Genomic DNA, 27,476 nt, shown 5'->3' with positions numbered 1-27,476 from the left:
ATTGCCTGATCTGGAGAAAACATAGTCAAGGGCATTACTGCCTAAATTAGCTTCACAGTCAAATTGACAACTTCAGGACCTCCAGTACTCAGAAACCACAGCAATGAGAACTCTGGAAACACACATAGATTTCTAACAAAGTGATGCTCTATAATGGCACTTAAAGATCTTGAAAACTTTAATGAAATAAATATTAGAGCCATAAGGCATTTCATAACCTTGCTAACACAAAATTACATGGTCCAGAACTTTTCCCCTACTGTTATTTCTCAACAGAGAGCTGTCACCCAAGATAAAGAGTTTAGCTCTGGGTTTTTGCAGGGGCACTGCCTAAGAAAAGTGCCCAGGTCCTCACTGGAATAGGCCATTGCATGGCTCAGATCAGGCAACTATTGGAAATATTCTTACAGCTCTTCAGAGCTGCAGATTAAGGAAGCACCATGCATTGCATCGCTCTTCAGTATCCTGCTTTGATCAGCTCAACCAGAGAAAAGACAACAGGGGCCAGATAAAGAGGATAACCTTAAAATAGGAAGAAAATATGAGGCTACATTTTTTTTTTTCAATTTAGACCGTGTAAGAGTGCATTGATTTTAATGCTTATACTTTATTTCCGTAGAGGCTCTGAACATCATTAAAACTCTTCTCATTAATATCCACTGTAATTTTTCTGGATGGTTTTTCACAGCAAAGATGACCTACCCTCCCTGCTCCCCCCCAAAAAAAAAGTCAGATTAAAAACTTTGGTACCAAATTGTAATTGATTGCTTTTTCTAAGTTAGAAATGTCCTGAAGCAGATGAAAACAAATTAATAATAAATAAGAATGTTTTATACTTGCAAGATTTGGAGCCTTTAATCTGAAGATTTTAATAGGGCTCTGAAAAGTATTTCCTAATTAACCTTCACTTTACTATGAACAAGACAAATCCTTGTAACTTTCCTTTTAGTTCAGACGAAAAATAAGAGAAAAAAATTAAGAGAAATTGTGTGATTTTTTTCTATTTTGTGCCCTCATGCTAGCTCATAATCAATAATGCAAAACATTTCTTTAAGATATAACACCTCATTGTCATTCTTCCCAAACATAAGTCACAGTGAAGCAATGTTCTAAATTCTAGTTAACTATCCTACCCAGAGGCGAGGGTCAAAGTCAAAATACTGCTGGTACTCCTGTTAGTAAAGCAGTGAGGAGCCAAAATAAGTAGTGGATAAACTGATTCTCCCTGTTGCACCTCAAGACTCTGAGCTACAGAAATATGAAGAATGCCTCTTCAGACAACCATTCAGAAAAAAAGATGCTGAGGTCAGTATTTCCATTTTCCCAAGGAAATCATCCCTGCTGCCATCACAGGACTGAGGAATCTGCATGGCTCAATGACAGGTACATTAAAACACATGAAAAGTGACCTGACCCTTACAGGCTCAGGATGAAATTCCCTGTCTTACAAGAAGGATATGTGGGTAAATTAGATTGCTGTCACCATCATCCTCACTTTCCCCAGCAATATTAGGGACCAAGCAAAGCAAAGAGATCTGCCAGCAAATACATTCTACTCAAATTAGTTCCTTGTTTGGAATGCTGTGAAACTGCTTTTTCCAGAAAAAAAAAAAAAAAAAAAAAAAAAAGACTATGCCAGGTAAACAAACAAACAAACAAACAAAATCCACCAAACAAAAAACTACCAGACAACCCCCAACAAAACCAACCACCACTACCATCACCCCCACCCTCACAGCCTGATTCAGCTATTCTGTGCTGTTAATCCAATTGCTGCACTGTTACTTTCCAGTGTAACTTCTCTCACTCAAAAAGGCTGAATTGACAGAAATGAACTCAAATTCTGATGGTGCAGCATTCATGTCAGTCACATTCAATAGATATCGATTCCTCGCTCTCCCTTTTCCGCCAACTGATGAAGTAGGATAGGGGTCAAGGAAAGAATAAAGGAATTTTGGAGATTATCTGAGATAAAACTCTTGTTGGGGAAAGTCATCTTGATCGCTGAAAATGCTGACTGAAAATGTCAGGTTTCACACTGATGATACTGAAAAGTTGGAAGCAACACGGGTTTTCATGCACCCTGTCATCAGAGAGTAAATAATGAAGTTAAATTCTTGAGTTTCACAAATCATTACAGGGAACAGTAAAGAGAATTTTGTAAAAACAAACCATAACCTATATGAAAAGCTTAAAAAACCTATAAGGTTTAATTCCTACAATCAAAGCAGTAATAGGAACAACATGTGGCTATGTATTCAAAACATACATGCACATGACACATTCAATAATATATCTCTGACTCTAAACTAAAAATGAAATTTCATTAAAGAAGTGTAATCATCCTATTTATTTTAAAATGGACTTAGATTCACAATACTAACCCTACTAGAATTCTGTATTTGTTTATCAGAAATAGTTGTGTTGAATGTTGAGAAATGAAGACTGACAGATCCAAAACTAGATATTATTGTATCGTTCCATGCATTACCCTTCAAAACTCAAATATTTTCTGTTATTTGTTTACTAATTTGTTGAATGTTTTTGTTTGCTGTATTAGCTACCTGAAGAAAGATCATCTTCTTAGAAGATCTGAAATTATATCCAAATGTTGTTTGCTTTTAAATATGAAGGCTAAACAATTACCTAGCTACAGAGTTTGTCACTCAGTCTAAGGTTCAGCACTGTATTCGCCAGTAAACACATGCTGGTTATCAAACTTGGTGTTTCCATATAGAAATTATTCTAACTGAGATACCTTTGTCTTCTAACACAGAATCCTAGAATCATTTATGTTGGAAAAGACCCTGAAGACAATTGAGTCCAACTGCAAACTTACCACTGCTATTTCTACCCATTTCCCTAAGTGCCACATATACACATCTTTTAAATATCTCCAGGGATGGTGACTCAACCACTTCCCTGGGAAGCCTCTTACAATGCTTGACCACCCTCTTGATGAAGAAATTTTTCCTGATATACAATCTAAACCTCCCCTGGTGCAATTTTAGGCCATTTCCTCTTGTCCTATCACTTGCTACTTGGAAGAAGAGACACATCCCCACCTGGCTAACACCTCTTTTCAGGTAGTTGTAGAGATCAATAAGGTTCTCCCTGAGCTTCCTTTCCTCCAGGCTAAAACTCCCCAGCTACCTCAGTCATTCCCCACCAGACTTGCGCTCCAGACCCTTCACCAGCTCTGTTGCCTTTCTCTAGGCACACTCCAGCACCTCAGTGTCTTTCTTGTAGTGAAAGGGCCAAAGCTGAACACAGGGTTCCAGGTGCAGCCTCACCAGTGCCAAGTACTGTTCCAGACCTGCTGGCCACACCATTGCTGATACAGGCCAGGATGCCATTGACTTTCTTGGCCACCTTGGCACATTCTGGCTCATATTCAGCTGCTGTCAACCACCACCTCCAGTTTTCAGCTAATTTATCCCCAGCCTGTGGCACTGCAGGGGGTTGCTGGGACCAAAATGGAAGATCCAACACTTTGCCTTGTTGGACTTCTTACAACTGGCCTCAGCACATCTTGCATTCTCTCCATCTTCTCCTGCCATTATGAGCAAGGTACTTTTCTGTTAACTTTAGCTGTGGCTCATTAATGATTAGGGAAAGGTTTGTTACACAGGGTGATCACATAAATCCAGCCTGCTTAGGAAATAAGGCCACAAAAACAAGGCTACAAAACAAAACTGGTGAGGATGAACAGAACACACAGAGCTGAAGAACATAATTCAAGGCAACTGGATTATCAATATAAATGTACTCTGAAGGCAGATTCACAGCTAGCACTATTGCACAGCATGACTGTATCAAAGCAAGATGTCATTAAGGCACCCTCATTAACAGTGCCTGCCAAGGACAGGTAGAGTGCAACTCACCAGAACAGGGATTCCTATTACCCAGGAGCAGGAATGGCTCACTGCATAAAAAATATTTACCAGGTAACCAGTCAGGACAGAGATGACTTGGAATGTGTTAATGGAGCAGGAGGATGGCTGGCTGACTGATATCTGCATCGGGTGAGATTTATCTCATACTTATCTCTGAGCAAAAGCAGAATTTGCACTGTCTTTTTGCTACAAGTGCCTCAACACCTGCTGTGACTCAGGAGCCCATGCAGCCCAGGAGCAGGCTGTTTCAAAAGCGTTTGGCACTTCACTGTGCTGCCTCCCACCTGATCTAGCTCGGCTTTGCCTGTGACTCATTTAGCCTGCTAGTCTCAGGAGAGGCAGGCTCCATCTCATGCATCCCTGTTACTCTGGTGCTAGTTAACTTATGATGGATTCTAGTATGTTATGAGACATTGATGATTGGATCAGATCAGCTCATTTTCGTAACAACCTTTACATGTCAATTCTGCAGAGACACAGGTGTTTACATTTCCATTCTTCTACCTGTTCTACATCTCATGTTGAAATAAGCCAGTCAGCTTTGAACTGACTGTCCTCTCAGATCACTGGAAGTATGCAATTCAGCAGAGAGAGTTTAACCCCCCCTTTATATCTTTACCACCTCGGGATCATGTCAACTTTGTTAAGATGTTCATATAAAAAACATATATAATCTCATCACATTGTCCCAATTTTTTCCCATACTACACTTTAGGATTGCAGTGTGCTGTAGTTTTATATTAGCTAGTCTGTTTTCATATCTGAGGCTAAAATGAGGAAACCTGAGGATACCTCAGAACAGAGTATAAGGCCTTTCATCAGTACTGGATATGTTATCTGTTGCCTCTTTCCTGTCTGTAAACTTTGCTACTATTTCTGAAGTTCATGGTATTGGCACTTCTTTTTTCAGCACCATTCTCTATAAAAATTTGCAATCCAGTATGAATTGTCATAGTATCCTGAAGTAACAGTGACAAGTAGAGGGGCCTGCTGGAGTAAGGTGCGATCCTACAACCTAGTACACACATTCTTCAATTCAATGTGGATTATCAGGCTGGACACACTCACTAAAATCTGACCAGAATTACCTCACACATCAGGCTGGCTCATGATATGTGGGGAGTAACCATGCAGTGTCTGCTCTGATCTGTGTAAGCCTTGCTTAACATCACGTGCAAAACACTAGAAAAAGGTGTCAAATACACTTTCAAGTAATAGACTGGAAGAAACAAATATATTCCTTTAGGATTTCCAAAATTCTAAAAGCATTGTGCCCTGAACTGAAAATTACGATTTCAGTTTCTACTACACAATATTTTTGCTTTCTTTGCCAAAATTTTCTTTCAAGAGTTACACTGCAGATAACAGTCAGACTATGTAGTTCATTGTTACAACCAGTAATAACATATTTTCACAAGCTGATTTTCTTCTTATTTGTCTCAAACATGTGGAATGGTTAACATTTGAAGTACAAGACAGATGACCAACCCTTGTGAAAAAAACCCAAAACATAAAACAAAAACAACAACAAAAAACACACAAAAAACCCCCAAAAAACTCCCACCAAACAAACAAAAACCCAAACAAAAACCCACAAACCCAAAAAATATCACAAACAAAAAAGCCAAAAACAAACAAAAAAACTCTAACCAACCAAAAGAAGACCTGTCCTATTTGGAAGAGGAGCTGAAAAAAAATAGTGTGCTTTTACTTGCAGATATATATTTGGAGAATGCAAACAGAAACTGGATTATTGTTCTTCAGGTATAATCTTTGGACTGCTCAGATAAGTGCTACACAATTATACCTGTGCATGACTCTAAAAAACACAAAGGCTGGTGGGATTTAAAGCTATTAATTTGTTCATACAGCTATATTATGGAATAAATTATCAAAATAATAAGAACATTTCAAAGAACAAGGAACAATCTTTATCACCTCAGTTAGCTTCTTCCCCCTATATAGAGCTCAGTTCAAATCAAGATATATTCATACAATATTTTTTACTTTATCTAAGACTAACTTTCTTCAACAAGGAATGGCACAGATATTTAGGATCTAGAATATAATATTTTCAGAGTAATGCTGTGGCAAAACATACAGCCTTCCTTGAGGTCATATTAAGGAGATCTGTCAGAATGGTGTGACTTTGTTTTTTTTGTGCCATCCTGGAACATCAGTGCGCAACAGAAATGAAAATTTCCAAATGGTTAAAAATACTCATACTATAAATGCATATTTTTTTTATATGAGACATAAATCTAAGCCATCTTTTCTTTCTGACTTACTCGTAAGTAGTTACAAAACACTTGTCAGAGAAAGAGCAACTAAAGCTTAAGCATTTTGAGATGTTTGCTTCCAAATTACTAGCTTTCTAGTTTAAAACATCAGAGGCAAAATTGCAACTAACTATTAATAGCTAAATACATTACCAGGTGGGATTGCAACTAAACATTTTCAGAATATGCTACCATTGTTCTTGCATTGAAACAAACCATTTTGAAAGATTCACTGCCCCTAATCAATCAAATTCCTCTTGTTCATTAGAACTAAGGTTTTTCACAGATGTCCACATGTTCCTGGCAGGCACATCACAATCTATAGTTTAAAGCATTTTGCTCAATTAATTAATTGTCTTTTTCATGTTTATAACATGAAATACAAGCTTAAAGACCACAGGGAAATGATAATTAAATGAAGACTACAATTATTAGTCTCTGTTGTATTGGCTATTTGCAAGAATGCAATCTCATCCCAACAGGGTTAGATGAAACCATAAAACACTTGTCTGCACTTTTAGCCTTGATGAGATTGTGATATTTATGTTCTCTTGTAACATAAACTTCTCTCAGCTGATCATGAACAGCCATCTGAGAAAATATGTTTTGGATTTGCACGACAGATATTGAAGTAATATAGCAGAATGTTGTGTAGAAAACAAAAAAGAGACATTATGTTATTTATGATCTCCCTCACGGCTGGCCAACTTTCCTTTCTCTTATTGGAACACCTATTAGTATGTTTTCTCCTGAGGACACTTCTCTCAAATGACTCCTCTCTTAATATCTGTTTTCTCTGCCTCAAAATATGGAGTCTACACAATTCATTTTCCATTTATGTCACATTCATTCATTCTCCAAAGTTAAAAAAAAAAAAGTGGTAACAGGAAAAAGCATTACTCTAAAATCTGATTTGTACTTTTGCTGAAAATAGGCACTTTATATACTTCTAGTGCATTTTTACACAATAGATGGGTGGCCTAGAAAGAAAGGAAAATATCTGCCTTTGTTGGCAGTGAAATTACAAGACCTTTCCTTTAGTTTGTATGCTTCCAGATTCAGTCTTCTGCTCAGAATGGCTCAGTCTATTCCTGACTTTCCAGATCTGTCAACATCCACTGTACCATCCTGGCACCACAGAAGTTATAAAATGAGGATGAATATAACTTTAACCAGATTTTTTTATATTGTTCAAGAAGGGAATTAAGAAGCTTGACTTCCAGTGATAGCTCCTATACTCTTCACAGATGGAGAGAGTAACAAGCAGCACCTCTGAACATTTTGAAATGTGCTAAACCTTTCTCGAGAGTAACTGCTGGTAAGAAAGAAACATACCCAAAGCAAGGACTGGCAGCTTTTGGTGAATATTTTATTATTCAAACTGGATTTTGTTTGTGTGCTTTCCCTCTTCTAGTGTAGCCAGTGTTACTAGCCACTCTTTTGTTCACTCTTCTAAATGATCTGCCATCTCTGCTGCATACCACCCAATTACTAAAACATTTATTATACTTCTTTCTGTCTTACAGAGAATGTTCACACTTTCAGAACTACTCAGTTTGAATCCCATCTTTGCAGCTTAAGAATACTAGTTTGTTGTTGTTTGAAATACATGAGCAATGCATCAAATTTGTTGTACAGTACTTGGAAATGTAGATTTGCTGCTCCACAAAAGACTGGGAAAAGTCAAGTCCCATGCAAAAACATTCCCAACACAACTTCTGCCACACACAGTGGTGGCAGATGGTGGTAGCCAATTCATAGGGTGGTTGGAGAGCACAGAAATAAGCACTGCAGAAGTAATCACTCAGGTTAGAAAACACACTTTGGAAAGATAAGCTGGTTTTCTTTTGTTTGGGTATTAATTCTAATTTAAATTAATATCTACATTTATGTAGTCTTTGTGGAGATATTACTAATCATAGTTAAAGAAAAAAAAACCCTAAAGATCTTGATACTTGCTTTTTTCAGCACTTGCAATACAAAAGATTAAGCCCAGGGTTTATAATTAATATATATTAATAATAATATTTTATATATGAAGTATTTAAGAAAATATTAAAGAAACTACCTAAAAGATGTACTACCACTAAACATAAGGTTTGAAGTGTGAATAGCCAACCACTAGTAATGAAAATTGCAGGCAACATAAAAATAAGTTTTAGCATTTCCAATGCTAAAGTGTTTACAGTGTGTTGCACAATATATGTATAATACCACAGTGACAAAATTTGCAACAGCCAGAACTGTTGCCACAGTAAGAATTACCAAATTGTGAAGGTCATTGGAGAGACTCATCATGCCTGAATTACAGTAGAAAGTACAGCCAGGAAATGCCTTTAATTACTTATCCAGTAAGGCTGGGCAAGAAGCTGTAAAACTTTTAAATATATATGTGTGCCTGCATAATGTCTCTAGACTCACTCTCCAAATGTGAGAAGTCCTTTCACACTTCCACTGACTTCCACATGAACAGGAGGCTCTCAGCCCCTGAGGAGTGCATTGTCATTGCTATGACTGAGCTCATGCATACAAATTAACAATGAGCATTTGGACCTGCCTAAAGTGGTTTAATTGGATTTAATGGGACAACTCATATGCACCTAAGGATCTGGGTCTAACTCAGTAAATAAAGATTGATTTCCAAGCAAAATTTTCATGCTAGAAGTAAGAAACCTGTCATAGAAGAGGTTTACCTAAACCAGTATGAGGCCAACAACAAAATAGCAGTTGGCTAAAAAGCACCTGGACAACTGGTTCCTGTTCTGAAACAAGAATGTAAGGCTATTCCTTGGATAAAGCAATGCTGTCTCCTGTTTTTTTAACTGACAAAATAAAATATAGTAGTAAGGATTTAAAAATCACTTATATTGATTAAACAATTGTGGCAATTCTGAGCTATTATTATTAATTTAGCTCATAAACTTCAGTCCAGTTCTGCTGAGTCACACAAATGGAAAACATGGCCAACTGGATGGATATATGACTCGATTAGTATACTGAGAAAAAACACCCTGCTATGTTTCTACAACATAGCTTATTGATTTGAATATGTGGATTGTGCAATTCAGATAGAAGAAACAAAGACAGCAATATTACTTGGGACAGTATGTAAATGGCCCAAAAGACTAATTACAAGAGATACCCCAAACTATGCCTACAGAAAAAAACACTAACGTTACCTACAGCAGTCTGAAAAAAACATTTCATACCTATTCTGCCTTTATTAGACATGCTTGTTTTTAAATGGGCAGGCTGGAACAGCAATAAAATCAATACATAAATACATCCTGCAATGAATTAGATCCCACTTGGAAACATGCAGTCATACACAGTGAACTTCATGCACTATTTATGCATATATACAACTAACAGGCTTGCTATGCTGTATGATCATACAAAAAAAAGGGGAATCTTCCTCATCACTGACAATGTACATACACAGATAGGAAATACTGCGTCTTTCTTTTTAATCAGCCTGTGAAATTTGTCCTCATTCCTTTAAAAGAAGTGACAGTCATCTCCTAGGAGGTGGCAGAAGCTGCACATTTCTTTGGGAAATGCAGCAGCCTCAGTTACTGCTTGCCAAAGACAGGGAAGGTCTAAGAGAGAAAAAGTGGACACACCTGCATTCTGCTACTCAAAGACAGCCTGAATGATTGCTAAGAGCATCAAAGGGCTGAGAGCAGAACAACAGGAGATACAGCCGAGGACCAATAAGCCTCACAGTGAGGAGATGACTGAAAGCAAAGATCATCCAGCAAGGTCACCGGTAGAAGAGGGTCACTGATTTATAAACCTTGTATTTCCATTCTGCTTCCTCTGGCCACTTGGAGTTTTCTATTGCTTTTATTAATTATTCCAGTTCATAGCCTAAGAGAATCTGGCTTTTTGAACTTCAAAGCCATTTGGATCCTCTTTGGAAAGCTCTTTATAAGGAAAATGTTCAGGCCCCATGCCTCAAAGCTCTGGCAGTTTTGGCTCTCTCACAGCTCTCAGTTCTCAATGAAAGCTTAATAGAAAATACATGTTTCCACAAGGAAGATAATGTCTTTTGCAAGCTATAGAATAGAACCATTGGCAAGTACGACATAAAGGGCTCACTTGAGTATGTACTGTATCTCCTACAGATGTGATTTACTCAGCCTTGTGATTCTCCATTCATGCAGCTACTCTTATAAAGAGGAGAGGTGCACTAATATCAACAATAGAAAAGTCCAGGCAAAGGAAGCATAGCAAGTGTGTCAGCAGTAAGCCAACTGTGAAGCACTGAAGCTGGAGTCCAAGCTGGGACAGCTAATAACACACTACCTTTAAATACAGATGCCTGTAACTGTGCCAGCAATCTGTGAAGTTGCACAGCTAGAACTGTACTTTACCGCCTTAGATGCAGCTTTCTGATATGAATTTTCATTTGCAGTATCTGGCCTTTATCCTCACACTTTTCATTTGGAGACAAGTCAAGCTGAAACCATTTGAATTGTACCCAATAAAAGCTACCATAGCTAGAATTAATCTCCAAATATATACCTTTTTTTTAAAAAAAATCAATTTTCTAAAAATATTACTATGATCAAAGAGTTCAGGTTCCTCAATAGATTTAGATGGTATGGATTACCATAAATCTTAAGTGAATTGTAATTCTGTGATGCTTGTTTGACAACTCTTCCTCCTATGCACTAGTGTAAAATGTCCTGCAAATACAAAGCGCTGTCGAAGAACACTGCACGTGTGCAATTCTATGCTCTTGGAAGCTGTCAATTTAACACTAACAAGGATAACAGAAAATAGAGAAGATAAATATCCTTTCAGAGACAAATTCTCTTGATCTCAGTAAAGAAAATTTCCTGTCAGATTAATGCTATAGAAAACAGAAGATTTGGTCCACTGTTTTAAAGATTACTTTTTTGAAAAAAAAAGGGAAATAAAGCAATTTCCTAGTACCAGGGTTGGAGATTTTCAAAGCAGATATAGCTATACTTATTCTGTAAACGATGACATGCAGACAAGTCCCCCTGACCAAGCTTTAAAAAAACAAACTATTTGACTAAAGAAAGATTCTCTATGAGAACTAAACAGAATATTTGCATAAAGGAATATTAAAAACATTCAAACTGCATGTTACTATGAATTGGTAAGTGACATATTAGTAAAAAAAAAATAAAAATTACGCTGGATCAAGAGTTTCCTGACTTTACTAATAAGAAACTTCTCATTTAAGTTCAAAACATTGAAGAGTCTTTTCCAAAAGTATTCATGATTTATTCTTCTACAGTAGCTGCGCAATTTGGGAATGAAATAGATGAAAATTAACTTCTACAGATTTCTGGGATTTTCTCCAGTAACTGAACACGTATTTAAAAGTTTTACACTGGGTATGAACATGAATTTACTCTGCCTCTAAATGTACAGAGTTATTTAGAATAAGGAATGCAGTACCTACAAAAAGACAGATTCTTCACAGCTCTTGGTGCTACTGGTCAACAACAGGAGCATTGGTGGCAGCTACAATATCCCCAACCATATGGAAAACTCATTTCCATGAAAGGCAAGTATTCTATATAGTCATAGGATCACAAAGAGGCAGAAAGCTCCTAATTTTTCTTTTTTTTTTTCTTTTTTCACTTTTTTACTTTTTTTGCTTAATGACTAAATATTGCTTCAACAGATGACAGAAAATATGGCAGTTTTAATTTAATGTTTGTGTCTTTGCTGGTTGTGAATGAATGTGATCTGAATTGGTAGATTTGCAAAATGGATGACATGCAGTTTTCCTGAGTTGACAGTGGTTGTACAAAGAAATTGGTCTGTTAAAGCATAAAGTTTAATTACTGGAAGATCTGTGGATATTTCTTCCCACTTTTACATAACAATCTGTCTAGATTTCCTCATGCCAATCTACCCACACTACAGCAACAACAATAAAGGTTTTGCCCCTAAACGTCTTTCAATTTGCAGATCTTGAAAAATATCACATGAACAGCTACAGATATTTCTAGCTACCCAAAGAGTGAGTATTAAATGGAAATATCCATTAAAATGTTTTCACTGTATTGTACTCTTTTGTTGTACAATCTCTTTGGTGTATTTAATGAACTCATGTCTTCCTCAAAAAACAAATAATGAAATTCTGGTGAAAAACATAAGTTCTAATAACACAAATCATGAATATTTCTTTTTCTCTTTACTTAATAAACAAAACAATATTTTGAAACTTAATATCTAAATAAATTGTGGCAAAAAAGCAGACGTCTCTAAGAACCAAACAAATTTTCTGAATTAAAGAAGAAGACTATTTCACCAGTCCAATTTTCAGATCCTTTAAACAGATGTTATATTAGTCTCCAGAAATAAATGTTTTTCATGGCTTTAATGCATTATTATTATTGTTCCTATCCAGAAAGGTTCTGGAGGCTCATTCTGTTTCCAAAGCAAATGCAGCTAGTAGGAAAAATCACTATGTCTGCATAAGTGTGTATGTAATGATCGTAGCAATGCAGAAGACAGCTCTATAAAGGTGTTAGGGAAAGTCCACTTTAAAATAAGTGCCTAAAGCTTCTTTCATAAATTGTTGTGAATTCTGAATCTGAATGAATGGTATGCACATAGACCAAAACTGGAATCTCTCTTTTTGAAAATGTTCAGGTATTGGAAAATCCGTACCCAGGACAAAGCAAATCTGTGCAGTATGAATTGTTGCTAGTCAAACGTGTTTGGAGTTCTTTCTCTAGTTAGAACAATGAAAGTTCCAGCTGTGTGACACTGTAACTTTAATAAAACAAAACACTGTAAAGCAGCAAAGAATAAGCTTTCACCAGAGAAAGACAGGGTTAGGTTTCCTCCTCTTTCAAAGAACTGTAATTTGACAACTGAACTCTAAAGATAACCCTGAAAAAAATCCATGGAGGAGAAGAAAATCAACCTGGACACAGGGATTTACCTTTCATTTTTTCAGTTCAGGACAAAGGAAGGGTAGTTGGGTAGGTGGTCTGTGTGCTGTGTATAACCTGAATAGAAGTCTTGAGCAAAGAGCCCTGTCAGTCCATTCATTTACACAGAAGATAACTCCTGAGACTGCAAAATGTGTTAACATGAATAAATTTTTTCCCTGCCAGTGGAAGATTTTACTCTACTATTATTATCAACTAATCTTCTCCATTCATTTTACAGGTTGTAAAGTCAAGCAAAAAGTAGATTTTTACAGTGAATTAAATATTTCTCTGAAAAGAATTTTGACAATGCATTAATATATATATTCCTTTACGTAAGCCAAACTTGTAAGAAACTTAATTAATTGCTTTTGTGTCATCACCAACATAACACTGAGGTGCCTACAGAGCATGGATCTTTAATAGAAAAAAAAAAATACCATCCCTAAGTACTGTACAAATCTATGAAGCTGTTTCTCAATATATTCTAGAAAAAAAATAGATCCAGTTCCAACAATTTTCCACTGTCTGAAGGATACATGATATGGATCTGAAAGCATATAGCTGACTCAAACAGAATTCATGATTGCATATGCTCAAATTTTTTAAATGTTGAGTAAGACTGTAATGAAGTATACTTTTAAGCATCAGATGAAGAGTTGTTTTATCTTTCCCTTATTTTTGCAGTTTCTCTCAAACACAGTAGGTCAACTCAATGCAAGAAAAACAATCATCTGAGAGAAATTCTTCAGGAGGCATGCCACTTCTTAGAACCTGAGAGATTTCAACAGGACTTATTTATCTCCTAAAATAATCAATATTTAGAATCACAGAATCATTTAGCCTTTAAGATCATTAAGTCCAACCATAAACATGATACTGCAAGTCTACCACAAAACCATGGAGCTTAAGTCACTAACTGTGATCCCCAAGTGCCACTTCTAGACATCTTTTAAATACCTCCAGGGATGTTGACTCAACTAGATTCCTGGGCAGCCTGTTCCAATACTGGACGACCCTTTCTGTGAAGAAATTTTTCCTAGAATCTAACTTTCCCATGGCGCAACTTGAGGCCATTTCCTCTTGTCCTGCTGCTTATTATTTACAGATACTGATGCATACCTTCTTTAACAAAGAAAAAGGCTAACAGTCACATTACATTATTTTATGGAGCCTTTCAGCTGGAATCAGCCTCTGTGCTTTAATGTTAGAATAAGTCTACAATTCTAAACTAACAAGTAAAGAGGATATGTGGCTAATTTAGGTCTGTCTTAATTGTGCTTCCTACATAATCTAAGTACATCTTGTTTCTGTGCACAAGACTAACTGTACTTCAGCAGATCAGAATTCCCATTGATTTAAGTGAGAAGGGAACAAACATCTATACTTTGTTAAGCTGCAGCACTCTGTTTACCAATAGTGATCTTGTTCTCAGTCTAGGAGACAGAATGTCTATGTGTCTATTGAGAAAATTCTACAAGACTACAATATCCACTTTTATCCCAAATATTAATTAGGCTTCTAGTGTCTAACTGTAGTCCCACAACATAATGAATGGATTATTTCCCAATGCTTCATCGTTTGCTTCAAGTATGTATAGCATATCAAAATCTACAGCCCTCTAAAGATTTGATTGCATTTCTTTGAGATTAAACTCACCCATATCATGATAGATCCAGTTGCCATGGGGAATCAGAACATTTCTCCCATGTTTAAAAAAAGTCCAAATTCTATCTCTATGAACAGGCTTTTTTCTGATTGTTCAGATAATTTTGGAAGAGATCTTTAGTTTAATACTGTGTCTACTAACAAAATATGTCTTTTTTTTCTTGCCTACTTCTTCCTTTCAAGTGAATATGAATGTAAAAGTCTGGTTCCATTTCAAAGCTGCACAAGATATCACTACCATTAACTCCTTTTCTCTCTGCATTATAGTGCCTGTATTGGTGTAAACTGCCTTCATAGAGGTGTATGAAAGAATATATCTATCATTACTGTGGCTTTAAGCTTCTTTTCACTTTCCATTTTGTATTATTTTTTCTTATGTTCTACAATTTACTACTGTGTATTTGTTAGTTTCATAACAGCCTTGATGATACACAATCAATAGACAGTTAGTATATGTTTTTATAGATATTGCTTTTCATTCCAAAATGTGTCGTTGATTTTCACTACTGAAAAATGCAGTTCCATTATTAAAATGCAATTATTCCTATGGCATAAAATCATTACTATAACTAACATACCCCCACCCCCATTAAAAAGAAATTCAAATTAAATTCTCCAAGCCTCCAAGACCTTGAGGTATGATATTTACAGCATCATAATGTTAAGTTTCTTTTGCATTCTTGTTATTTTCTGGTTATTAACATTGGAAATTTTCTTCTGAATTTTAGACTCCTTCACTATCTGAAATTTTCTATTTTATTCTGTGCTTGTTTTTTAAGTACATAAGTGTGCTTTGCTTCTTAATGCTTTCCAATTAGCAAAGCATTTACTGAGCTTTTACAGTCAATACTCTGTGATGGCAGAACCAACTTCTGAAGATTTAAAAACCTGAGCCTAGCCCTTTTCAAATAACTCATGAGGAAGGGTAAGATATTTAATCACCAGCTAGCTTAACATTTTTTAATACATATTGAAAACAATCTTGTTGTAACTGGCAAGAGACCACTATGTTAAGCTTAATTCCATTAAAACCAGCCACTATGACTGCATATTAGGAATGTCTTGCATAACTAAGTTGATAGAACCTTTGTAGACAATGCTGTTGTGATAGATAAGAGAGTGATGTGGATGGTATGCATTTTTCAAAAAGCATTTGATAAGGCTACATATCAAAGGTAATTGGTTATTGTAAGGAAACCTTACACAGAATAGAATATATTTTAAAGAACTGGAAAGTGCATAGTTCCATGAAGACACAAATTATTTTTGTCTTGATTACTGTAAACTATAAGACAAACATAAGTCTTTAGTAGCATAGACACCACACTGGACATATGAGAACACAGAAGCATCAATCCATGCAATTTAGTACAGTGAAAATCTGCTACATTGAAAAATATGGGTGCATATATTTATATCCTAAAATTTTAGTCAACAAATGCATCCTTTTCTGGACCATTACTGTGAACAGAAAGGAATCAATCTTTTCAACTTTATGCCAGTGCTCCTATGAAAAATAGTGTAGATGGAGGTATAACTATGAAGATGTGTCTCCATTTTTTTTTAAATCAGAGACAAACTTAATTTTGCTGGTATTTTTAATGTGAGGTTTTTTTTTTGTTTGCTTTCCTCCTTTTGGAGAAGCTGAGTTATGATAATTAGGCAGCCCTACCTAGAATGGAGATGTATTTGATTTTAGAATAATCTCTATAGAAAATCAGAATTTTCAAATGCCTTTGAATAACCTGTATAAAGCATTATGAAAATATACCACGGTGACAATTCCTGCAGTGCAGTGAGAGAGATTAGATGCTTTGCATGTTCTCTGAACTGTGAATTATGATATTCAGAGTGGATATATCTCCTTTGAAATCAAGTACTCCTAATATCTGAAGATGTAGCATCAGTTGGCTCATATCTTCATATTCTCAGCATACACTTTCTCTAAAACTGATGAGTCTATCATTCTTTCTGAGCAAATATATGCAAACATGCAGGGTCAGTTCAGTATTCAGAAATTGTCATCAACATTTGGTAATTATTACACTGCTGTTTAGGAATGATAAGTAATAAAAATGTCATTCATTCATAAACATAGCCTTTCTGCTTTTGTTGAATATTGAAAAGGTAATAGTTATTCCTCACTTAAACTCATATGACTGGTTTGTATATCTAACCTCTGAAATTGTTTCATAATAAGCTCTCAATAATGACGGACTCCACTGATTTACTGTCTAGAATATCCTTTGACTGACTGAACCCATGATGATGAAGCAATTGTATTCCCAGCAGCATCTATGCTTATACAGCATATGCAGTAATACATACTTGGTTTGATTTTATTTAAAACCTTATTCTGGATTCTTTCGCCTAGTTTCCATATGTCTATATTTTTACAAGAAATCTGTAAGCATTAAATCTATATGCTTAGTTTATCTGCTCATCCCATTAATCATCCTTTGACTACATGCTAGCAATCTCTCTTGGATACACTTGGTTTATGTCTGTCATAGACATCATTTTTGTTTGAGGTTGTTTTAAAGAATATTTTACAATTATGTTGTTTTATAGCTTTGCCCTGGTTATACTGTAGTCGAATGCTGATAAGGTTGGAATGTCACACAACAAATTTCCAGATTAAAAGTCATTTACCAACCATTATGTTCCAGGGATCTTCTATTTCAGTTTTTGCACCAATCTAGTATAAAAATTCTAAAGAATAGACCAGCAAGGACATATTTAAACAGCAGGGAGAGCATGAAAAGAATAAACGCTTTAGTTTATGCTTATAAGTATACTTCATACAGTCTTGATAGCTTTGACAGCTTTTACTGTTCTTTCAAGTTTCTGCCATATGACTGTTTTTGAAGCATTTGAAGCATCTGCTTTTTAGCAAAATATGCTAAAAAGCATTGGAAAACCTCCTCCATGTTCAAGCTTCCCACTCTTACAGATAACTCCTATTTTTTCATAGATAGAATGGGCTCTTTTTTTGTTTGTTTGTTTCCATGGACCTCTTTACCTTAAAACATTCATTTATAAAGGAACCAATGGAAACTGTCCACCTGAAGAAAATTGGCTTTGCAGTTTAGGAAAACAATGAAAGCTGCTGAGGGGGTGTGTAGAAGCAAAACTTTTTCTATTACAGACTTCAAACATAGAATATAAAAGCTTAAAAAATGCTATCTGGTGGTGGCAACGGTAATTAAAGGTCATATAAAAATACTGCTCAAAAAGCCAGAAGACAATATGGTCTTATTTGTTAGTTTATCATCTTAACTACTCACCTCACCTACTTTGTTCAGGAGTTTCAGTAAGATGCAAGTTACCCCAATATGAACAGGAGAAATTATAGTCTAGATATGTTTTATGATATGGCAGTCCTTGCCATACTGCCCTTGCATCTTCAGCATGAAGTTTAGCATTTGCTTAGACCCAAGAAGAACTTTTAAACTCCAGGCCTTTAGTATTTAATTGCAATATCAACTATCAGTATTTCCATATTGGCATGCAATAGCTTATAGGTCATACCCATCATAAACAGTTACTTAGTGATTCCATATGACAGACTCAAAACAAATGTGTTCTCATAGAAAAGCATTATATTTGAAGTTATATTTTACTAGATGTATTCACAGAATTTATTTCTGATAATTTGATCTAATTCAACCATTTTAGGTGCTTGGCTTTATAAAACAACTCAAAATTCATTTTGCTGCCTTTCCTGATTTCAATCAGGAAACAAGATTTTCAGAATGTTTGTGAATGAGTCAGAATACATCTGACATTAATACACGCACACCTGCAAAGATAAACACACAAAAATATAAAAAACTTCCTTGTGATCTCATTTATATTACCCAAGTAATTAATCAGTCAGACAAGACATACATGAAAAGAACCTCTATTATAATCACTGGCATTAGCACAGAGGTAGAAAAATTACATTCAGGAAAACAGAATGAACACAACCATCATAACTTGTACAATGAAGTTATAGAAAGTTATGAAAGAGATTAATCCAACATAAAAATATACTCATGTCCCTAAAAATTAAACTAAAACAAAACTTGTAATGGAAGAAAGTACCTCAACTTTAAATCTTAAACTATTCTAGTTTCCAGAGATTTCTGTCTAATAATAGCCTTTGCCACTCTAAATTGCTGTCAGAGAGCAACACTCATTTTCCTTATACCTGAGAATAGGAGAGAACTAATATTCAAGGGAATTTTTTTTCTTTTTTTTTAATTAACTCACACCTTACCTCTCCATTCAGGATGTTTTGTAGAGTGCATGAGTATTCTGGTTATTGCAGTTATCAAGAATATTCATCTCTTAGAGAGTTTCAGTTCTTTACACCTAACTTTGAATAATTCCATAAAATGAAAGCTGAAAATATTCCCTCTCTCTACAGCCATTGGAGAGAGACAGAGATAAATCTCTCTCAGAGACAGTAAAAGTAGCTGTTACCTCTGCCACCTCAAGCAAAACTCTGAAATATTGGCTAATCTCTATTTTCACCCCATTGTGTAAATAGGATTATCTTAAATTCTTATTCAAATAGTAATAATAAAAAAATTATCTGTTGAATAAAGTAGTTTACAGACAGCAATCAAATCCATTCGCACAGTTTCATACTCACAGATCCCTGGATTATGATATAATGGCTGAAAGCCATCCACATATGTGAAGTAATATTCAGCACTACTCTGATGAAAACATTGGCAATCTCTAAAATGCTCACAGAAATGAAAGAAATCATGCTGGATATTTAACCTTTAAACTACATATAGCCCTGTAGAATGATGTGAGCCTGTGAATTAGTTACAAAACCTGTTGGCTGTTTTTGTAGCAGATGGTGGAGAAAGAGGTTATTGTTATGATAATAGCTGTGACTCTGAATAGATTTCCACAGCAAAGCATATTACAAGTGGGCACCAGAGGACAGTCAAAATCTTCACTCATTTATAGATATTAAAATTGTGTAAATTATGTACTGTGGCAGCCTTGATGCTTTTCTCTAATTATCATCCTGGATCATGATGGGATAACTACCTGGGTCATGAGCTACACCTGAAGACTTTTGCCCTAGATATTCATAGATATACATGCAGCCATATGCACTTCCAAGAGAGAATAGCACTCCACCCCCTTGCAGCAAGATGTATTACTCATTAAAGAATGGTGATATAGTCAATTTCTAACAAAGCTGCTGTGACTATCTCGTTTCTAAATTATTCTGAAACAAACACTGCTGAAGTACAAAATCACACAGTACTAAATTTCTTGTTAATCAGTCTTGTTAGTCAGTTGGTTAGAATGGCATTGAATTTGAATTCACCCGCGTGTCCTGGACTCATTGAACCTGTTTGGAGAGCACTTTGAAAGGGAAGAATATGACCTCTGTTTTCAAAGGCACAGAGAGGTAAGCAAAGCATCAAGTTCAGACTTTTCCTCCTACCTAATTTCTACTAATTCCAGTCTGGTGTGGGTTTTTTAAAAAGAGTATTGATCTATATTTAAAGAATAGAGTAATAACAAAAATAATAATATTACTTCTTAGCTGTTCCTCTCTTTGTTTTGCAAACAACATAGTGTTCTGCAGTTCACAAATTTATAACCGTCCCTCTGTTATACTCTTCTCGGAATAGCAACTGACACTATAGGAGGCAATAGGCACAAAGTGACATAGAGGAAATACCATTCAAAATTTAGGAAAAAAAATTTTTTTCACTGTGAAACAAAGAAAACATTGGATTAATTCCCCAGAGAGTTTGTGCAGTCCCCATTCTTGATGACAAAACCCAACTGACATGGACAGTGTCATGGGCAACCAGCTTTTAGCTAGTGAGCTCTGACTGGAAAATCACAAGGGATGTCTTCCAAACTCAGCTATTATCCTATGAAATAATTCTACCTTAAGGCATCTGCTGAACATGCACTTTCATCATGAAAGCTCAAATCATGACTGCATTCCCAGAAGAAAACGAAGCAGCTAGGAGCTCAAAGACACCTTTGACACTGGAGGTCAGTACAGTATTTCGTGCCTGATAATCTTAGACTTTACTCTAGGCCAAAGTTGGTGTTACTCTTGCATTCCCAGGGCTAATTTAGCATTAAAACAACCTCCCATTTAGGCAACCTCTTTAAATAAGTATAGCAATAACATAGCAATCTCTGCTCACATATTGAGTGCCTCTTTTCATTTTAATATAGTTATTAACTGAAGATTCAGTTTCCTCCCTCTCTTGGCTGATCCATTGCTTACTGAACATCACCAGGAGTGAGGTAAATGGCCAGTATTTCAAACAGCCCAGTTTGGTACAATAGTTGGCTTCAATTAACTTAAAGGTCTTTTTCAACCTAAATGATTCTGCTTCTCTTTTTTTCTGTGTTTACAGCAGTGATGAAAAGTAAGAGGACAAAGTTCACATTGGAACTTTGTGCATTTCTACCAGTTGTGACTACATGCAGAGTGTCCTTGATGAAAAAGGTACTACTGGAGAAAGAAGGGCCACCTCAGAAGAGGGAGGCATTCCCTAGAGGGATAAAAATAATTGTGGAAGATAGAGAACCATTCTAGCTGGTTTTTTTTCTTTGTGTGGTGTTTTACATGGAATACCTCAGACGTAGGAACATAGTAAAAAACAATGCCTTTCTTTCTCCAATCTATTTAGCATTTAGATATTTCTGCTTTAGGTGAAGTGTCATCTACTGTGCCTTCTGCATGCCAGACATAGAGAGCAACTACGGGGGCTGTCTTCTGCCAGCTTAGATCACTTTCTAAGAAGGGTTTGCCTTCAGTTCTTTTCCCCATTCTCACGCATATTTATCTATTTTGCAAACCTAGGGACAATGGAAGAATACACACTGTGCAGAAAGAGCAAAAATTAGTCATCTAGAGTTGTTTAATGCGAAGGAAACTCTGCTGAGGCACAACTAGAGAGAAAGGAAAAGGACAGCATTTGGTCAAAACAGGTATTATACATCAAAGCCTTCAGTATTTCCAGTTACCAGCAGACCTGTAGGCAAAACTCAAGTCGACGAATCCTTAAATGCTGACACCATTTTGTTCCCATTGCATTCGATCAAGCTGCAGCTGGGTGAATTTCATTGAATGAGTTGCTGAGTATTACCAAGACTTTTCCCGTTCAAGTGAGAGAGGTATTCCCTGTCTCAAAAGGACAATCTGAAAATACAGCAAAGCTCATGGTAGCACATAATTGAAGAACGCCTTTGCTGTTTATTACCCAGTCTTGCTATTAGCTGGCTAGATTCAACTTGTTTGCACACGTGAATAAATCCTCAAATAAGCAGTACCAAAGGCAGCTTTTCTTCGTGAAGTGCTGCATGCATGCTTTATTAATGCCAGCCTGAATTTCTTCATGACACTCTGTGTCTTAAATCTGTTGTGAAATGAAGCTGATAGAACACTCCTGGTAAATGATATACTAATGCAAACACATCAATTCCTATGCATAGCTGCTAGTTTTTAAGTAAATGTCTAATTTTTACATAGAGTGTTTTTAGCAATCTGGATTGTTCCCCTACTTCTCTTCAGTTGTATTGGCAATGAGCAAAGGCATCTGACTTTGAGAAAATGCCCAAACTCTATTCTCACTATTTCTATGTAGAATCTATTTTAAACATTTCTTTCCCTTGTAGTCTCATACTAAACTAAACTGTATCAGCTTAAAAGTGTTCCCTTACTGTTCAAAGCATCCACAGATGAGAAAAAACAAGAATACATGCCAGGTACTGGGAAGAATATAATTATGATTAATTCCTTGGTTAGATAATTTTTGTCTGGTGATGGAGTTATGATTAAATAAACATATTAATTATTTATTTAAGAATTTGTTTAAAATATAGGTCATGGTTTCCAAATATCTGAGGAAAATGCTTTCCATTAATCTATACAGAACAAAATAAAGATTGCAAGAATCATCAGCTGTCCAGTCTGTTCTAAAGTAGAATTTCTATCTTGCCTTTTATTTCTGTTGAGACACCTCAAGGCTGAAAAAGGCATAGGTGTCTTGGGATGCCTTATTCCCATTCACCCTCATAGGTGTCCAAGGTCTTTTGGAAGTTTGAAGAAATTCTGGGATCAGAGTATCTGACTAATGCAGTAGCACCCCTGCCACTTTCGGGGTCTGTGACTGCAGCTGCCTGCCAGGCTGTGTTTTCATTCCCCTCACCCTTCAGCTGCCAGCCAGCTCTCCCTACCTACCCCTCACAGCTCTTGTTGCTCAGCCATCTCCATCTTCTTTTTTGCCTCAATGCCACCATTGCTTCCACTAAACAACTGGGTTTCTTCTTTCCCAAGTTTCCTTTCCTACAAAAGACTGCCCATAATATCTAGCTTCATGCACAATTCGGAACAATTCTCAAATTGATGTCAAGCTCTTTTCTCTGATAGGCAGAGCAGAGTCTGATCTTATGAAGTCTGGTAGGAGTTTCTGTTTTAATTCACTGGCTTTAGATTAAGAGCGGAATTAGGCCATTTGATGCTAAATTCTCAGGATGTGTCTGAATAAAAATAGTACAAATACTGTGGCATTCAAGCTCTTCATCCATAATATATTCATCTTGAAGTGCACAGCTGCCATGCATATATTTATGTAACTGCTATCTGTAGAAATAGTTAAGAATTCAGTTCAACTCTGAAAAAAATATTTAGAAAAGTTAAGGAAGACTAAGTGGTGAGCACAAGCAAGAGGGATAGTCATTAGACATGTATGTTTTCAGAAGGCAACAAAACACTAACACTTTCACCTGAATTACTGAAGATACATAACATAACTAGAAAATGTACAGAGAGGAACAAGGATGGCCAGACATTTGGAGAAGTCAGGAATCTAAGCAGACCACAACTTTTCAGTTAATAAGCAGACAGCTTAAGGTGGCAATGATAAGCATTCACTTTTCACAGTCAAAACACTTGAAGCAATCCATAAAATACTCAAACACAAAGCTTAAACCAAAGACAATATCATTAATTTATAGAACCTCTTTTCATAATATTTTTGAAATCAATAGTATAAACATGTTAAAAAATGAGACTGATCAAAACCATGAACAATTGAGACATCAGAAGCTTTTAAACATAGTATGACCTCCAGCCTGAGAGGACCAGACACAACAGAAGCTGGATATGGATCAGACAGGAAGGTGGCAGCATTCTCTACAAGCCCCATCTCCTGTATTTTTTTTCACTATCAACTACTGAGAGCTCTTGTTTCTCCCATTTTGGTAGCAGTCTTGCACTTGCCCTACACTGTTCCCAACCTTCACAAATAAAAATGCTGCACGTAACCTAGTCTATATATGCAGTAGGTGCCAAGGGCTACACAACACCTCTGCCTCCCTGCTGGTGCAGCTATGCAGAACCTCCTTACACCTGCCTCTACTTTTTCCAGATTTCTGCTTCCTTCCTTTCTAAACTTAACTGTGCAAAGTCTTTGGTGCTGCAATACAAGCACAGTCATATTAATCACCATTATTTTTATTCTGTTGCATCTCTGGCAGGCTCTTGGCAGTATAGCAACAAACATCCCAGTAATAAATGAGCTTTTAAGTGCACCAAGCCTTACTATTCAGCAGCTGACATGTGGTCCCTGATCTAAACTTATACAACCCCTGCATAGGCAGCACACCAAATAGCAATAACAGCAACACTAATAAACAATATAAGACCTCAAGTTAGGAACACAGGTCAACTACCTTCCTAACTATACCAAAATCTATTACTTCAGGGGCTTTTTTCCTAAGCTACACTAACACACTACTGAATTGCAGTGAGGTAGGCAAGTAGGACCACAATGAACATTAAGTCTCCATAAACAATTAACTTTTGAAGCTGAGCTCTACAACAAAACAACCTGTCTGCTGCCATGGGATGTTGTTTCAATTCATGTAGGTCATTGGTGAGGTAATAGACAATTTTACCCAGCAACAGAAGAAAAGTAGCAAAATCCCAGCACAACACATCCTTTGATAGGCTTAATAAAAATATAGATCAAGTTTATAGCAGAAGAAATTGGGGAAAAAAAGAAGCAATTACCTCACTTAAATGTATTTCAAATGCTTGTAAAGTATACAGAATTTTACTGCTAAAAATACCCCAACAAAACATACATTCAATGTAAAAAAATGCCTTAAACTTACCTCTTAGTTTACACTGATTTAATATATTTTTTCTTCTACTTTTCAACTTTCCTTGCATCTTGGGAATATAGTGGTTTTCTCCACCCGTTTCCTTCCTCTCACCTCCTCCCCCTCCAATCTGGCCTCCTTTCCTTCCTTGGAGGTTTTTAAGCTTTAATTTGAGAGTGTAAAGCTGAAAAATATTTGATACAATTTTTTTTTTTAATTAGAGAATTGAGCTCCTCACCGTGGTTGAAGCATTTCTGGGAACAGCACCAAAAAGCTGGAAGCTACTGCACTGAGTAGCCACAGCGTATCTCTTAAAATCATCACTCATTTATTTTTCCCAGACAACTAACGTTTCAGCATTTTACTTACAGACATGACTGCAGTTTAGGAAACTAGAAATGAGTCCGAGTCTCTTTATTGAATATTGGAACATGAAAACTAGATTCCCAAATTCCAGCGTGGGCCCATCTCCAGCTGGAACAGGAACAAAACTCACCAAGTGGGATTTGACAATGTATGAGCTGAGGCTTAAGTTAGTCACATTTTAAATGATCTCAGAAGGGTATTGATGATTATATGTTCCAACTGGAGGAGGTAGTTGTCAGTCTGCCTGCAGTGTGCATGTCACCACACCGGGGAAGGGGAAATATTTTAGAGCTTGTGTGGGATTGGGCTTGCTGAATGAAGCACTTGGGAAGTCTCCTCTCCTATAATTTGAATATTGTTGGGGAAGGGGGGAAAAAAGTATAGGTTAGATATGCTCTTTAGGAACTCTGTAACATGCATTTACAGTGAGGTGTGTTGGAGAAACTTGACATTTCTGTATGCAACTGAGTGGAAGCCTACAGTTTGTATTAGGCTTCCATTAATTGGCACTGAATTGTGTACATATATTTTTCTTAATCTTGTTTTAGTATGGCTAGAGATTACTTTTGTCTAATAAAGAACATTTTCCTGATAAGATATCAGATTTGTAGTAATGTTAAATAAGTCATATCTTTTCTAAATGCTTACACATTTCAGATATGTGGGTAACAGCAATCTTCCTCTCCATTCCTTTTTTGTTCATTAATTACATTTTAGTCTTTCCTCTCACATTACCCCTGCTTGAACAACAGCAAATTGCTCCTACAATTCACTTATTTGTGTAAAACTCTGCAATTACATGTCTAGTCTTTTACACAATCTATCTGCACATTCTTTCAAAGACAGTATTTCCCTTTTAGACACTATACTGACTACAAACAGGACCCTTCACAACCAGAAAATAAAATGTTTAAGTGTATTTGAATGTGTATATTTCTTTGTATCTAATTAACATGTACTAGGCATATAAAATCAGTTCTGAACTAGTTTATCACAGATGCATTAGATTCTCATTTCTCTCAATCAGAATATGATACATTGATAACTCCTCCTGCTCATGTTTCTAACCTCTAAGTATCGTTTATTTTCTGTTTCCTGCTGTTTACATCATCTGCTGACTTCATTAACATGCTGTTCACTTGCTTTCTTTAATACTATTAATGAAACTGTTAAATAAGGCTGAAACAGAGACCAATCATTACAGCAGCACATTGGATGACTGGAATGTGTCATCAGCCAAGGTTTCTGCAGCAAGTTCTAAAAGCTCATTTGTCAAAATCATTCCTTTTAATTGGTTTCACTAAGTTATTATTTTTTCAATTGACTGGTGTTTAATTGTGGTGTTACCAGAAAGCCATTTGTGAAACTTTGCAGAGAAAATCTGACGGCTTATGTATTTGCTTTTTTCTAAATCAAACCTACTGGAAAGTTGCTTCAGAATGGATTTTGAACTACTTTCTACAGTTGTCCTTTCTATTTACCTCTTCATGCTCACTATTTCATACCATCATTTACCCATACAGATTTGAGACCCTTGAATTAACTCCATGCAATTGATAAAACAATTAGGTTGCTTTAAAGCTGTGCAGAAGGGTATGTGATAACAAACAAATAATATTAAATAGAAAATAATATTATTTACATAAATAGACACACAGGGTGAGAATATATATGAATGCAACTCAGACACAAAAAATTCCAAATACCTTTCCAGCATAACTAAGTGAAGCATGAGAGGTGTTTGTTAAACATCGAAAAGCATAAACAGAGAAGGAAAAGGCCTATTTTACCTGCATGTTACTGGTGACCTGCAAACACACTAACTGAGAACTAGGCTAGAAGTGAGAAGGTAAATAACAACCATCAGGAATGAGCCTTCAGATAAGTCTTCCAGTATATGTAGCCAAGGCAATGAACCTTATGCCTTTAATACAAAGCTGGCCTGGTTCACAGAAAGAGTTTTGCCAAGCGGTTGTTTGAAAAGGCAGTGTCTCCATCCCTGATCTCAGACATGGTGGCCCTGTCTGCCTTCCAGCTCTGCGAGCATGTCAGCAAATACCAACAATTCTTAACCCCTAACTTTGTCTTTGAAATTACTGATTCACATTTTCTTCATACTGAAAGTCTGGATTACTTTCACTATGCTGCTCGGTTTTGGTGAACCTCAATTGCCTCATGAAATCTAA

At 36.2% G+C, this 27,476-nt stretch overlaps 1 protein-coding gene across 7 annotated transcripts in view; it reads right to left on the bottom strand.

Annotated features, from left to right (window-relative positions):
• Positions 1–27,476, bottom strand: part of DLGAP2 (DLG associated protein 2) — a 440,625-nt gene that overhangs the window by 264,938 nt on the left and 148,211 nt on the right. Inside the window, exon 2 of one of the 7 annotated variants that reach the window (XM_056488338.1) lies at positions 24,937–25,108. The exons of the other annotated variants lie outside the window; for them this stretch is intronic. Coding sequence (XP_056344313.1) covers positions 24,937–25,108 — 172 coding nt within the window. The remainder of the gene's footprint in view (positions 1–24,936; positions 25,109–27,476) is intronic. 7 annotated transcript variants of the gene reach the window in all.

This window comes from Oenanthe melanoleuca, chromosome 3 (genome assembly GCF_029582105.1).
Source record: "Oenanthe melanoleuca isolate GR-GAL-2019-014 chromosome 3, OMel1.0, whole genome shotgun sequence".
Lineage (NCBI taxonomy): Eukaryota > Metazoa > Chordata > Aves > Passeriformes > Muscicapidae > Oenanthe > Oenanthe melanoleuca.
The sequence above is the reverse complement of the archived record's forward strand: the minus strand, read 5'-3'. Positions and strand labels throughout refer to the sequence as shown.